The 15,345-nt window shown below is 44.6% G+C and overlaps 1 protein-coding gene across 2 annotated transcripts in view; it reads left to right on the forward strand.

Moving 5' to 3' along the window:
* CPNE9 (copine family member 9) overlaps positions 1-9,453 on the forward strand; it is a 262,960-nt gene extending 253,507 nt beyond the window's left edge. For both annotated transcript variants that reach the window (XM_077276307.1, XM_077276308.1), the window contains 2 exons: positions 7,593-7,666; positions 8,787-9,453. In XM_077276307.1, the coding sequence (XP_077132422.1) occupies positions 7,593-7,666; positions 8,787-8,969 (257 nt within the window). In that variant the 3' untranslated portion in view covers positions 8,970-9,453. The remainder of the gene's footprint in view (positions 1-7,592; positions 7,667-8,786) is intronic.
* Positions 9,454-15,345: the final 5,892 nt, after the last annotated feature.

A 15,345-nucleotide genomic window follows, 5' to 3' on the forward strand; every position in this document is an offset into this window, starting at 1 on the left:
GTTTTTTGTCAGCATGACATCCCATGGCCGCATGTTGCTGGTGCTACTGTGACCTAAGCATACTATCATGGCTGCAGCGTCTCCAGACTTGTCTCCCATCGAGCACATCAGGGATGTGATCAGTCGGTGATTACACAGGAGCTGCCAGCAGCGGATCTTGATGATTTGGCCAAGTGCATTCAGCGGCAGAACGTTCCTCAGACGACCATTAACGACCTCCAAACACGTTAACAAGGTATAGAGGAATTTATTGTTTGGTGGCTTTATCTTTAGGTGGTTCTTATCCCACAACTAGCCGGAGCACCGCTAATCTCACAAAGGTATACTGCGCACACGTCCTGTTTGATCCCCTGACAGCACAATATCTCTGACTTCTCCCGTCATCTGTCGGAGCGTTGACAGTTTCCAAGCTGCAAAAATTCTTCATTTGGAAGTGTGAAAAGTAATTTTTTATTTTCTTTTACCTTTCCATTATATCGGAGAGTTGTGAAGGGCGATATTTCAGGCCTTTCTATTTCTTTTCTGCTTTGGAAGAAAAAAAAAAAAATAGGATTAAGTCGGAGTTCTGTAGGCGACAGATAAAGTGTAATGAGAGAAGATGGCCAAACGTATCCCATCTACAGCGCGAAGATTTACAGACAGCAGCGTGCGATGGGATTAGGCGTCCAAGGGCGAAGCGAGCGTTTATTCTACAAGTCGTTTCCGATCAGAATGAAGGGGCGACTGTAACCTCATTTGTCAGCTCTGCCGGAGTCGCCGGGCCTCGTGGTAACAGGTTACTCCTGGCCTCCGGCAAGGGCAGGACGACGAGGCCGGGGGAGAGGAGGACACGGCCAAAGGAACGAGGGATGTGCAAAATGTGCTAAAATGAGATTGTTCTAGGAGAAGTCAGTAAGTAGGGCAATGTCAGCCATAGCGTATGGCCATATTTTATAAGGCATTACTATATGGGCATTGTATGGCAATATTCAATAGACATATTATGGGAGGATTATGTAGAGAATGTGCGACCACACAGGACGTGTATACCGTATACCTGTCCATATTATATCGGCACTGCAGCCTCAGTGATCAGCTACTATCACCAGGAGAGGTAGGATTTTGTTGCCCTTTCAGAAATTAGGGGATTATGTAATACTTGTTCATGTAGAATCCAGTGATGGAGCGAGGACCCTCCATGATGCCAAAATCAACTGCACACGTTGTACCTGGAGGTCATCGGACCTTGATCTGGTCCTGGGAACACAAGATCCAGAATACCTTGGCCTCCTCTAACCATAGAAAAGCTTAAGGACGTATCTGCGTATATCCCCCCATGCAAATCCCGATCTCCAAAGGCAAAGTAGATGCAGGAGAGTGACGTCACGTCTTAGAAATTGAATTAGTCACCGCAGAATTGTGTATTCAGCGCCGGCCGCTGACCCAGATTCACTCACAAATTAGGAGGTAAATAACATATTAGTGATCCGGACACGACTCCAGAATCGGCTAAACCAGAAATTACAGCTGAAAATGTAAGGAAAATGACAGGTTGTGAAAGGTTCTAAAAGACGACAGCGGAGCCTCAAATATGTGTACAAGTGTACAGGAGGAGACACCGGGAACTGAGGTCTGGAATCAAATCTAATGGAAAAATGTGCGGAGAGATAGATAGATAGATAGATAGATAGATAGATAGATAGATAGATAGATAGATAGATAGATGATAGATAGATAGATGATAGATAATAGATAGATAATAGATACATAAATAGATGACAGATTAGATATCACATAATACATAAATAATAGATTAATAGATACATAAATATATAGATAATATGTATATAACAGATAATAGATAGATAATATACCGTAGGCATAAAATAATTAGTATATTAGAAGTAATGGTGTACTATGTGATCCTGATGATGCCGTCGGCCTGTGAGAAGCCGCTGTCTCGTTTCCTCAGTTAATTGTTCCCATAGGATCAGGACGGTTCATTATTGACATATGGCAGCCGGCGGGGCCCGGGCCGGTGTCACCTTGTGTCTTCACCACACTATTCTGGATGAACACTGCAGTATGGCCGCCTGCTCACTCCTCGCACTGGTACAATATTAATCTCACTTCATCCTTTATTATAACGAAAAAGCTTTATTACATCTTATTGATTCAGATGTTCCCACAATGCATCACTCTGCCCTGGTGGGACAGGGTGCAAAACAGGGACCTTGAGGTCACATAGCCATCTACGCAGACGGTTTTAGGCAAAGTGGGGCCCTGGGCAAAAGTCTAAACTAGGGCCCCAAATGCTCACATATTGCACCATCACACAGAAACATTGCGGTTGTATTTACAAGTTGCTTGTTTCCCGGCCTCTCTCAAACGGCCGAGGAAGAATGATGGGGACAGAACAATCACTAGCAGATCATCCTGTCCCCATACAGTATCATGCTAGCAGCATATCTGCAGCTTACAGCGGAAAATGTGCTGCTGAGAACAAGGATGTTTGTTCCGCATTAAACTGTACAATCACCAGATGAATAGGCAGCATTTTGCTCGTTCGTTGGTTGATGGCCGACGTGTTCACCCTTAGGAACTCTCGTCTGCGCTGAAGTGATTTATACATGTGGATGCTACATATACACAGAGTATGTGACACACACAGCACACACATGTATACAGAGCACATACATACCAGACACATGTATACAGAGCACATACATACTAGACATATGTATACATACAGCACATACATTACTGACCAAAAGTTTGGACACACCTTCTCATTTAACGATTTTTCTGTATTTTCATGACTATGAAAATTGTACATTCACACTGAAGGCATCAAAACTATGAATTAACACATGTGGAATTATATACTTAACAAAAAAGTGTGAAACAACTGAAATTATGTCTTATATTCTAGGTTCTTCAAAGTAGCCACCTTTTGCTTTGATGACTGTTTGCACACTCTTGGCATTCTCTTGATGAGCTTCAAGAGGTAGTCACCGGGAATGGTTTTCACTTCACAGGTGTGCCCTGTCGTCCTGTCAGGTTTGATAAGTGGGATTTCTTGCCTTATAAATGGGGTTGGGACCATCAGTTGTGTTGTGCAGAAGCTTGGAGGATACACAGCTGATAGTCCTACTGAATAGACTGTTAGAATTTGTATTATGGCAAGAAAAAAGCAGCTAAGTAAAGAAAAACGAGTGGCCATCGTTACTTTAAGAAATGAAGGTCAGTCAGTCCGAAAAATTGGGAAAACTTTGAAAGTGTCCCCAAGTGCAGTGGCAAAAACCATCAAGCGCTACAAAGAAACTGGCTCACATGAGGACCGCCCCAGGAAAGGAAGACCAAGAGTCACCTCTGCTTCTGAGGATAAGTTTATCCGAGTCACCAGCCTCAGAAATCGCAGGTTAACAGCAGCTCAGATTAGAGACCAGGTCAATGCCACACAGAGCTCTAGCAGCAGACACATCTCTACAACAACTGTTAAGAGGAGACTTTGTGCAGCAGGCCTTCATGGTAAAATAGCTGCTAGGAAACCACTGCTAAGGACAGGCAACAAGCAGAAGAGACTTGTTTGGGCTAAAGAACACAAGGAATGGACATTAGACCAGTGGAAATCTGTGCTTTGGTCTGATGAGTCCAAATTTGAGATCTTTGGTTCCAACCACTGTGTCTTTGTGCGACGCAGAAAAGGTGAACGGATGGACTCTACATGCCTGGTTCCCACCGTGAAGCATGAAGGAGGAGGTGTGATGGCGTGGGGGTGCTTTACTGGTGACACTGTTGGGGATTTATTCAAAATTGAAGGCATACTGAACCAGCATCGCTACCACAGCATCTTGCAGCGGCATGCTATTCCATCCGGTTTGCGTTTAGTTGGACCAGCATTTATTTTTCAACAGGACAATGACCCCAAACACACCTCCAGGCTGTGTAAGGGCTATTTGACCTAGAAGGAGAGTGATGGGGTGCTACCCCAGATGACCTGGCCTCCACAGTCACCAGACCTGAACCCAGTCGAGATGGTTTGGGGTGAGCTGGACCGCAGAGTGAAGGCAAAAGGGCCAACAAGTGCTAAGCATCTCTGGGAACTCCTTCAAGATTGTTGGAAGACCATTCCCGGTGACTACCTCTTGAAGCTCATCAAGAGAATGCCAAGAGTGTGCAAAGCAGTAATCTAAGCAAAAGGTGGCTACTTTGAAGAACCTAGAATATAAGACATAATTTCAGTTGTTTCACACTTTTTTGTTAAGTATATAATTCCACATGTGTTAATTCTTAGTTTTGATGCCTTCAGTGTGAATGTACAATTTTCATAGTCATGAAAATACAGAAAAATCTTTAAATGAGAAGGTGTGTCCAAACTTTTGGTCTGTACTGTACGTACCAGACATATGTATACAAAGAGAACATACATACCTGACACATGTACACAGAGCACATACATACTAGACATATGTATATGCAGCGCCCCAGAGTCCTGGTCGTTGCAGTACTGTGGCTCCGCCACTATGGGGAGCTATGGTGCGTCCGATGGCACTGAAGGAGTTCATCTGATCAGGTATCACAGACACCAATACATTTCACAGCCGGGCCTCCGGGGGGAGCTAAGGGTTCTATTCATTAGGCCACTCCCCACCATAGTGGGTAAACTGGGGGTCAGGCAGGAAGTTAGATCAGAAAGCTGACTGGATTGGACGAAGCAACACCTAGTGGCAGAGGGTGTTGTGGAGGAAGAGACAGTAGGGTCTCTGTCAGGGGTGGGATCCTGACAGAGGCTTGGCATTGAAAAGAACGTAACGGGTCCGCGCCAGCTCCGGGAAGCGGCGGGACCCAAGAAAGGACTAGAAGCGAGATAGATTGTGCTGAGTGAGAAACGAGATCAAGCAATAGGAGAATTCCAGTAGGGGTCATGCTGTAAGACCGGAGCAACACCCTACTGAGGCGCACTACCGGTGGCCGGAACGCCGAGGGAGTATTATAACATTCAGCTTCAAGCAATACTCTAAACAGCGGCAGGACAGTCAGTTTAAGGCGGGCTGTCTAACACATATCACCTATGAAGTCTTGGGAGGCAATTGCGGGAGAGGGGCGTCTCTAGGGTCCCGGAAGAACTCCAGGCCTACCCGACAAACGGGTGCCGTTCTTACTGTAACATCAGGAAGGGACGGAAGATTAGAAGAACATCATTTAATCGAGTTGTGAGGGAACTTAAGAAACAGACACAACGGTTGTGGGGTACTTTCCGTAAGCACAGCAGGGAAGGACTACAACACATAGCGCTAAGAAGGAAGGCACCGATTTCCACCTGTGAAGTGAACTCTGGAGGTGCCATTGGACCGGCCGGACTTGCGCAGCCTGGTGAACCGTATTCTGGACTGAGGACTCAGAGATCTCCAGTAAAGAGGTAAAGAGACTGCAACCTGGTGTCCTCGTTATTTACCGTGACCTGCACCCCCACAACTGCACCGTTACAGCACCACTTATTGCACTGGACGTCCCCCACTGACAGACAGGGCCACGGACCGGGTCTAGCCACCGTGACAACCCCAGAGCAGAGACCCAGAGGCCCGGCTCCGGGTACCCCTCGGCCCTGCGGTGGTGTGGGGGCGCTCCATATACACACCGCACATACATACCAGACAAATGTATACACTCAGCACATACATACCAGACATATGTATGTACAATAGAGGTGTACAATGACTGATAACATCTCTATATACAATAGATAACACAGGATCCACCATTCACAATAGGTGATGTCACAGCTCACCTCCTCCTCCTGTACAATGACTGATAACACCTCTATATACAGTAGATAACACAGGATCCACCATTCACAATAGGTGATGTCACAGCTCACCTCCTCCTCCTGTACAATGACTGATAACACCTCTATATACAGTAGATAACACAGGATCCACCATTCACAATAGGTGATATCACAGCTCACCTCCTCCTGTACAATGACTGATAACACCTCTATATACAGTAGATAACACAGAATCCACCATTTACAATAGGTGATGTCACAGCTCATCTCCTCCTCCTGTACAATGACTGATAACACCTCTATATACAGTAGATAATACAGGATCCACCATTCACAATAGGTGATATCACAGCTCACATCCTCCTCCAGTACAATGACTGATAACACCTCTATATACAGTAGATAACACAGGATCCACCATTCACAATAGGTGATATCACAGCTCACCTCCTCCTGTACAATGACTGATAACACCTCTATATACAGTAGATAACACAGGATCCACCATTCACAATAGGTGATATCACAGCTCACCTCCTCCTGTACAATGACTGATAACACCTCTATATACAGTAGATAACACAGGATCCACCATTCACAATAGGTGATATCACAGCTCACCTCCTCCTCCTGTACAATGACTGATAACACCTCTATATACAGTAGATAACACAGGATCCACCATTCACAATAGGTGATATCACAGCTCACCTCCTCCTCCTGTACAATGACTGATAACACCTGTATAAACAGTAGATAACACAGGATCCACCATTCACAATAGGTGATATCACAGCTCACCTCCTCCTCCTGTACAATGACTGATAACACCTGTATAAACAGTAGATAACACAGGATCCACCATTCACAATAGGTGATATCACAGCTCACCTCCTCCTTCTGTATAATGACTGATAACAGTTATAGAGTTGTTAAAATAAAAATCTGAATTAAACATTTGGTCATTTTCTGATGACACGTTCCCTTTTAGATAGTAGACTTAGATTAATGTACGGACATACACTGTATTATTGTAATTATGACGTCAGGTCCGGGCGAGGCGACTTTTATGGGGATATCTAAAAAATGTTCCCTGCCATACTGTATATACAAGCCATAATAGCTGCGCCAATATATGAATATTACAGCGGTGAGATTTATTTGTTAAAAAAGACTAAATTGCTGATTCATTATCATTTCAAAAACATTAATACATTTTTTTTTTTTTTAAAGTAAAGTAAAAAGAAAAACTGTCAGCCTTGCGGTCCTGATTGGACGTTCTTCGGTCTTCTCTCGCCTTTGTGCTGCAGTTCCCTCAATGATCTGCTGTAAACTCCTTCCGCAGACTTTCCCATCCCGCGTACATTTAATTTTTGGCGGGAAGCGTTCCTCCGCCTGTACATCGTCGCCTGGCAGCAGATCCCCCTCTGTGAGCGAAAATCTATAGCAAAGTCACCGCCGTGCGCGTTTTCAGACTGTTACTATAGAAATGACCCGTCTGATTTCACATCTACATATACAATGTATCTTTTGGCTTTAGTTACTATTTACAAAACATGAATAGAACAGATTTCTTAAAGCGGCAGTACACCTTAATTGTAAAGTGGCTTATAGACTAAAATATCCATCAAAGTAATGTCAATCAATAGGGCTGTGTACACGGAGTATATAGACTTCGTCCTTGGGGCCACCGGTTGTGGCTCTCTGAAGCAAAACTACAACTCCCAGCATGCCCAGACAGCCTGGGATTGAGGGGTAAGATTCTCCAGCCCATTGGAAGCAGTATAGATGTAGTGACACTCACTTCTCGTGTCGTCCACAGCAATGGAAGAACTGGATGGAGATGAGGTCCGGGTTTCCTCAAGAGGCCGTTTTGCAGAAAGAGACATAGTGCAGGTAAAGTGATGACTGAAGAGTTTTACAACTATTGTTCATTTATCCAACTTATTTAAGATGGACCAATTTTGCAAATAATCTTGAGCAACCTAAAACTAAGGAAAAACTATTGTGTCTACAGCTCTGATGCAGACCTATGTGTCTCTATGGTTACAGACTACGAAGAAGCCCTCTGTAGTCTGATACTTTGATTAAGTGTTAATCCTCTCCCTCCTATTTGCTCAACTATAGAAAGAAGGCGAAGGGAAAGGGACAGATGACTGCAGGACCAGACTACAGGGTTTCATTGTAGTCTGTAACCATAGAGACGCATAGGTCTGCAGGGGAGCTGCAGTACATTTAAAATAAAGACCATTAACAAAGTTTTTTTATTTTTTTTGCGACTTGGCACCCAATGGACCCATTGATTTATTATGGTCATTAGAGTTGGGCAAAGAGAGCATGCGTCATGCTGCAATGATGCCAGGCTTACTAGTTAGAGGTGGCAATGAGGATGCCAGTAGGTAGGAGCAGGTACACAAGGTTCGGATCCAGCAGCCATAGACTATCAAAGGAACTACTGGACTCTTGCAACATGACTGGTTGCCATGTGGTGCCATTCTGCCTGCCCGTCAGGGCAGACTAGATTATTGGGTGGTCAAGTAGGGCATTTTCCCCTATTCGTCCATCTCTATCTCCCCAACTTTGGAAGTCATTGGCCCACTGGCATCAGTTTGATGATTATGGGCAAATTTAGGATGTGGAAACGCCATGGTTTGGGCAAATTCAGTATGAGGAAACTCCATGGTCTGGGCAAATTCAGGATGTGGAAACTCCATAGTTTGGGCAAATTCAGGATGTGTAAACTCCGTGGTTTGGGCAAATTCAGGATGTGTAAACTCCATGGTTTGGGCAAATTCAGGATGTAGAAACTCCATGGTTTGGGTAAATTCAGGATGTGGAAACGCCATGGTTTGGGCAAATTCAGGATGTGGAAACTCCATGGTTTGGGTAAATTCAGGATGTGGAAACTCCATGGTTTGGACAAATTGAGGATGTGGAAACTCCATGGTTTGCAGCATTTAGTAAATCCTGACCGTGCCTCCTCACCCACTCACCGCACCTTCTTCTTCCTCTACAGTTCGTGCCATTCCGTGACTACGTGGACCGTTCTGGAAACCAAATTCTCAGCATGGCCCGGCTTGCCAAGGATGTCTTAGCCGAGATCCCAGAGCAGTTCCTCTCCTACATGAAGTCCCGCGAGATCAAGCCCCGTCCACTGCCGCCTTCCGCACCCATCCAGAACCTTCCCTCGCACATCTGAGCACCGACCATGCTGTTACATCCCATACAGAATGGGGCGCCCCCTAACCATTTTTAAGAGACAGGGTAAAGCTTTGAACTCCCATTCTCCTCTTCCCTTCGCCCCAGCATCTACTTAGTTATTGGGACACGCCTGCTAATTGCATCTCTCATAAAACTAGCTGCACCCCGATATTCTAGGGGTTATGCAATACGGTTCGGAGTACGGTCTGAGCCCGGTTATTACCACCGGTCCTGCAATAGGAAAGATCGGACTGAGTGCTCCAGCCAAGATGATGGACGAATGTGCAGTAGGGATTATGGGGGGGTTGCAGATATTTGCACTTTGGGAGCACGCAGGGCTAGCTGGATGATGCTGTACAGTATTTAAGAACATTTTTATCAGAATCGATCGTATACAGAATATGTACATTGTGCTCTCGGAGGAATTGTATACTGTAGTCCTCATCTGTCTCCAGATACATACAAATAAACCTTTAAACTAAGTCGTGTTTTTGTGCAAGAACAGATCGGGAGAAGTCTGGTCAGAATCTTTGGCCAGTAAAACTACAACCCCCAGGATGTCCTGACAGTGGAAGACCTTACAGGCATGATGGAAGTTGTAGTTTTACTAAAACCTTGTTCCTCCAGGCAAATGGCATTGACTGCAAGCTGGGTGCTGAAGCAGCCGTACGGCCCTATGTTGTCCATCTCAGGCTCTAAAAAAGTTGGTTAGCCCCCTATATGGACCATAATGGTGGACACATTGGTTCACGGTAGGCATCACTGAGCCACCATCATGCTTCACTGTAGGTATCACCGAGCCACCATCATGCTTCACTGTAGGTATCACCGAGCCACCGTCATGGTTCATTGTAGGCATTGCCAAGCCCCTGCCATGCTTCACTGTAGGCATCACTAAGCCACCACCATGCTTCACTATAAGCATCACAGAGCCACCACCAAGCTTGACTGTAGACATCACCGAGCCACCATCATGCTTCACTGTAGGTATCACTGAGCCACCATCATGGTTCATTGTAGGCATTGCCAAGCCCCTGCCATGCTTCATTGTAGGCATTGTTGGGACACTGCCATGCATCTTTGTAGGTATTGCCGAGCCACTGTCATGCTTCATGATAGCCATTGCCAAGCCACAAAGCTTTAATGTAGGCATCACTGAAGCATAGCCATGCTTCACTATAGGCATCACAAAGCCACCACCATGCTTCACTGTAGACATCACTGAGCCGCCGCCATGTTTCACTGGAAGCATCACTAAGCTATCACTATACTTCACTGTGACACTTTTTTTCAGACTGCTCTCTCAACCACACAAGAATATTAGTGACCTGCAGGCCATTTCACATTAAGACTAGGTTATGAGCCCTCAGGAACACTGCATCACGTTTGGTCATAACAGCGTGCAACTCCCACCAACGATGGTATTATTGTCCCAGGTTGCTGGACTATGCCCAAAAATTTTCTCAGACTGCATTGTGCACTGCCCCTTTAAATGAGCTATTCTCTCTGGCTTATTCCAGCTTTTACTTTTTGTGCCAGGATGACTATTCATTTCACTGTAGGAATTCTCCGATCACTTTCTATGTGCACCTTCCAGAATAAAAGCATGGGGGGGGGGTAGTTTCTTATCGGTTGTAGGCAATGGTGTGCCGCTCCTCCTGCCTTCACAAACAATACTTGCAGAAGTCTAATTAGAAGACATTGAGACGGGCAGACGGTCAGGCCTGGAATAATACGGAGACAGTGTTTTCAGATCAACAGCTCGACGACAAATCAACGGGACATTGTGATGAAATGCTGCGCGCTGGAGGATGAGACGCAGCCGTCTGGAGAGGACAATGCATCTGCCGGGAGCATGGATACAGCTAGATAACAGCACAATGGCAGGTGCAAAAAAAGAAGAAAAAAAAGATGCTTTTCTTTCATTTCTTAATTTTTAAGTTTTGTTTTTAGACTTTCCTGTGAAAAAAGACAGAAGTCGTCCATAGGGAGGACTTGGGGTTGTTTTCAAAAGTAACAATATTTCCATAAAGAGAAATGTGACCGCTGTACCTATAGATTGTCATTGCGCTGTAGACACAGCAGTGGTCCTTTCCTTTTCTACCAGGGTAAAACTGCACAACAGGGATCTTCTACATGGTGCCAAGCAAAATCAGTGGATGTCCGTTAACATCATTGGCCATCCTCTGACATCACTGGTCAATAATTTACGTTAACGGTCATCCATTGATGTCACTGGTCATCCAAGACGTTATTGGTCATCTATTGATGTCACTTTTAATCCATTGACGTTATTTGTCATCCACTGATATCACTGTTCATTCATTGACATTATCGGCCATCCTTTGACATCACTGATCAATAATTTACGTTAACGGTCATCCATTGATGTCACTGGTCATCCATTGACATTATTGGTCATCCATTGACGTTATTGGTCATCCATTTATGTCACTGGTCATCCATTGATGTCACTGGTTATCCATTAATGACACTGGTAATTTATTGACGTCATTGGTCATCCATTAATGACATTGGTCATCCATTGATGTCACTGGGAATCCATTGACGTTATTGGTCATCCATTGATATCACTGTTCATTCATTGACATTATTGGTCATCCGTTGATGTCACTGGTCATCCATAGACGTTATTGTCCATCCATTAATCACACTGGTCATCTATAGACATTATTGGCCATCCATTAATGACACTGGTCATCTATAGACATTATTGGCCATCCATTAATGACACTGGTCATGCATTGATGTCACTGATAATCCATTGATGTCACTGGCCAACCATTGATGTCATTCATTGACATTATTGGCCATCCACTAATGATACTTATCATCCATTGACATTACTGGTAATCCACTGATGTCACTGGTCATCCATTGACGTTATTGGACACTCATTGATCTCATTTGGTCGTCCCTTAATGTAATGATTTGTCCAATGATGTTTTTGGTCATTTATTCTAGTAATTTGGTGTCCATTAAAATTATTGTCCTCTACTGTTTTTGCTCCTCTGTACAGTAAGCGGCTGTCTACTGAGGTCATCCCTTGATGTCGTTGGCCATCCTTTGATATTATCAGTCACCCGCTGATCCCAATTGTCATCCATCGATATAATTTGTCATATATTGAAGCCAGTGGTCGCCCATTGAGGTCATTATCCATCCATTAATTTATTGATCATCCATTAGAGTATAGGTCCTTCATTTATGTCTATGATGTTATTATGGGTCCCTCATTGATATTAGTAGTTGTCCACGGGTGCCATTAGTTGGCCATTGAGGTTAATGGTCATTAGTTACCATTAAACATTGGCTTGTGAACCATGGAGACTCCACCAACATTTTATGGTAGTCGGATAAAAAAAAGCAAGTGCTTGAAAGAATTGTCAGAGCAGCTGAGAGTAATAACCTACATGAGCTAATGTTAACTATCACCGTCCTGTAAGGTTTTCTGTAAAACCTAATTTCCCCAGTGATTAAATAAGTTATAGAGCAAAGAATTAAAGAGAACCAGCGAGGAGCAGAAGACGGCATGTGTCTCATCCAACCCACGATCGGTGAGGCAGCCTCATTCCTCCCTCCCCACGGGCATCTGAGTCGAGTGAATTTAGGACAAATGACAAAAAAAGGGCTTTTAATATGCTGATATCACAGCGACCTGCACTAATTAATTATCATTTCATGTAACCTGTACTTAAATAAAGAAACAATACCAGAATTGATGTTCTTTGTGGAAGAAGCGATAAACAGAGTCATAGGTACCCCAAAATGGGACCCATAAAGTAGTCAACTCAACCCACAATCAAAAACCAAAAACATTCTCTGGGTGAAAAAATAAAAACATATAAAAAAAATAATTAGTAATGAGTAAATGTACCGAATATACTAGAGTATAAGCCGAGAATTTCAGCCCATTTTTTGGGGGCTGAAATGGCCCCTCTCGGCTTATACTGGAGTCATTCCCAGGGGTCGGCAGAGGAGGGGGAGCGGGGGCTGTGTAATCATACTCACCTGCTCCTGTCGCGGTGTCACTGGTTCTCCAGGCGCCGGCAGCTTCTTCCTGTAGTGAGCGGTCACATGGTACCGCTCATTACAGTAATGAATATGGACCCGACTCCACTCCCATAGGGGTGGAGCCGCATATTCATTACTGTAATGAGCGGTACCATGTGACCGCTCACTACAGGAAGAAGCTGCCGGCGCCTGGAGAACCAGTGACACCGCGACAGGAGCAGGTGAGTGTACGGGGGGCATATTCACCTGTCCCACGTTCCACCGTCAGCGCCGTTCCATCTTCCGCGTCCTCTGCAGTGACGCTCAGGTCAGAGGGTGCGGTGACGCGATTAGTGTGCGCGCCGCCCTCTGCCTGAACAGTCAGTGCTGAGGACGCAGAAGACGCAGCTGTGCTCAGCGGTGGAACGGCGGACAGGTGACTATAGCAAGTGCCGGGGGCCTGAGAGACGAGAGGTGAGTATGTGATTTTTTTTTTTTATCGCAGCATATGGGGCAAATATCTCTCTGGAGCATCTTATGGGGCCATAATCAGCATTTGTGCAGCATTATACGGGGCAAATATCTGTATGGAGCATCTTATGGGGCCATAATCAGCATTTGTGCAGCATTATATGGGGCAAGTGTCTCTCTGGAGCATCTTATGGGGCCATAATCAGCATTTGTGCAGCATTATATGGGGCAAGTGTCTCTCTGGAGCATCTTATGGGGCCATAATCAGCATTTGTGCAGCATTATATGGGGCAAGTGTCTCTCTGGAGCATCTTATGGGGCCATAATCAGCATTTGTGCAGCATTATATGGGGCAAAAAATTTGTGCAGCATTATATGGGGCATATTTTAATATGGAGCACATCATAAACTGTATGGAGCATTATATGGGGCGTATTTTGTATGGAGCATCTTATGGGGCCCATCATGAACTTTATGGAGCATTATATGGGGCTCCTGATTCAGTATGGATATTCAAAAACACTTAACCTACTGATGTCTCAATTAATTTTACTTTTATTGGTATCTATTTTTATTTTTGACATATACCGGTAGCTGCTGCATTTTCCACCCTAGGCTTATACTCAAGTCATTAAGTTTTCCCAGTTTGTTGTGCAAAATTAGGGGGGGTCGGCTTATACTTGGGTCGGCTTATACTCGAGTATATACGGTAATACAACTGTTTTAAAAAACTGTATTAAATCATAATGGCCCATAGCATCTTCCTCCTGCGAATAAGTAGTGAGGGAGCCGCACGTCACACTTTGCACCCAGATCTCAAACTCGCCGCTCCTGTCGATTTACACTGCAGATATTTTTGGGGGCACATGCAAAAATCGCAGCAGATTTTCTGCAAATGACTCTGGAAACGTTGCATGAATTTGCTATAGAAATCCACATAGACAATATCACCTGCATGGAGACTGCACATGGAGGGTGGTACAGTGCGTGCCGCCATGTAGCGCTCTTCTACCATAAAGATTTACAGATCCAGTTACCAAAACAGCAGATTTCCCTCGGTACTTTATTGAAGCTCCCAGGGACCAGCTAGGAGCCATAATCCGGCCGCTGCATGGATCCTAATCTAGGGCATGGATTTTATATATTTTTTTGTTTACGTAGAGTAAGATAAATATTTACCTTTAATTTGTAAAAAATAAACTGAAAAATATAATAATGATTCAGCTTGAATGTCATATCGAACGCAGCAGAGCTAACGATCCACGGATGAAAGGATTCAGCTGGCATTGTGCGCGGTATACGGGTCCCGGCTGTTTATCCACCTGCCGCCACCTACACTATTTGCTTGGGGGAAATCATTGAAATAATTAACTCCAGGGAGAAATCTGTTTTCGGAGATGATGGTGGGTACGAGCTGACAAGAGGGTCCGCCGAGGACGCTTCCATCAGATGAAGGGGAACATCCGGGTTTGTTTGCAGAAACTTACATAAGATGAAGGTGCAACTTCTGAAAAGTCAGATATCATCATCTGCTGCCCCTCTAGGACAAGGGCAAGATGCAGACCCCGTGGGTCCCAGGGGACCCCTCTACTAATGGCTGATTAGGCAATATCGAAAGATGTGGATGGCAGCAAATGGAAATGTGAAGAATTACCAGAACTAGCGCCACCCCTGTCCATAGGTTGTGTGCGGTATTGCAGCTCAGCTCCATTTATTTCAATGGAGCCAAGTTGCAATACCAAATATAACCCATGATCAGGGGGGGAGCTGTTTCTGATAGAAGGCAGCCATGTTTTCTCTTCATGGACAATAACCTGGCATCACATAACTGAAATCAACATATGTCCAAAAGATATATATAGGGCACTTCATTAAACTATAACCACATA

This window comes from Ranitomeya variabilis, chromosome 8, assembly GCF_051348905.1.
Source record: "Ranitomeya variabilis isolate aRanVar5 chromosome 8, aRanVar5.hap1, whole genome shotgun sequence".
Classification (NCBI taxonomy): domain Eukaryota; kingdom Metazoa; phylum Chordata; class Amphibia; order Anura; family Dendrobatidae; genus Ranitomeya; species Ranitomeya variabilis.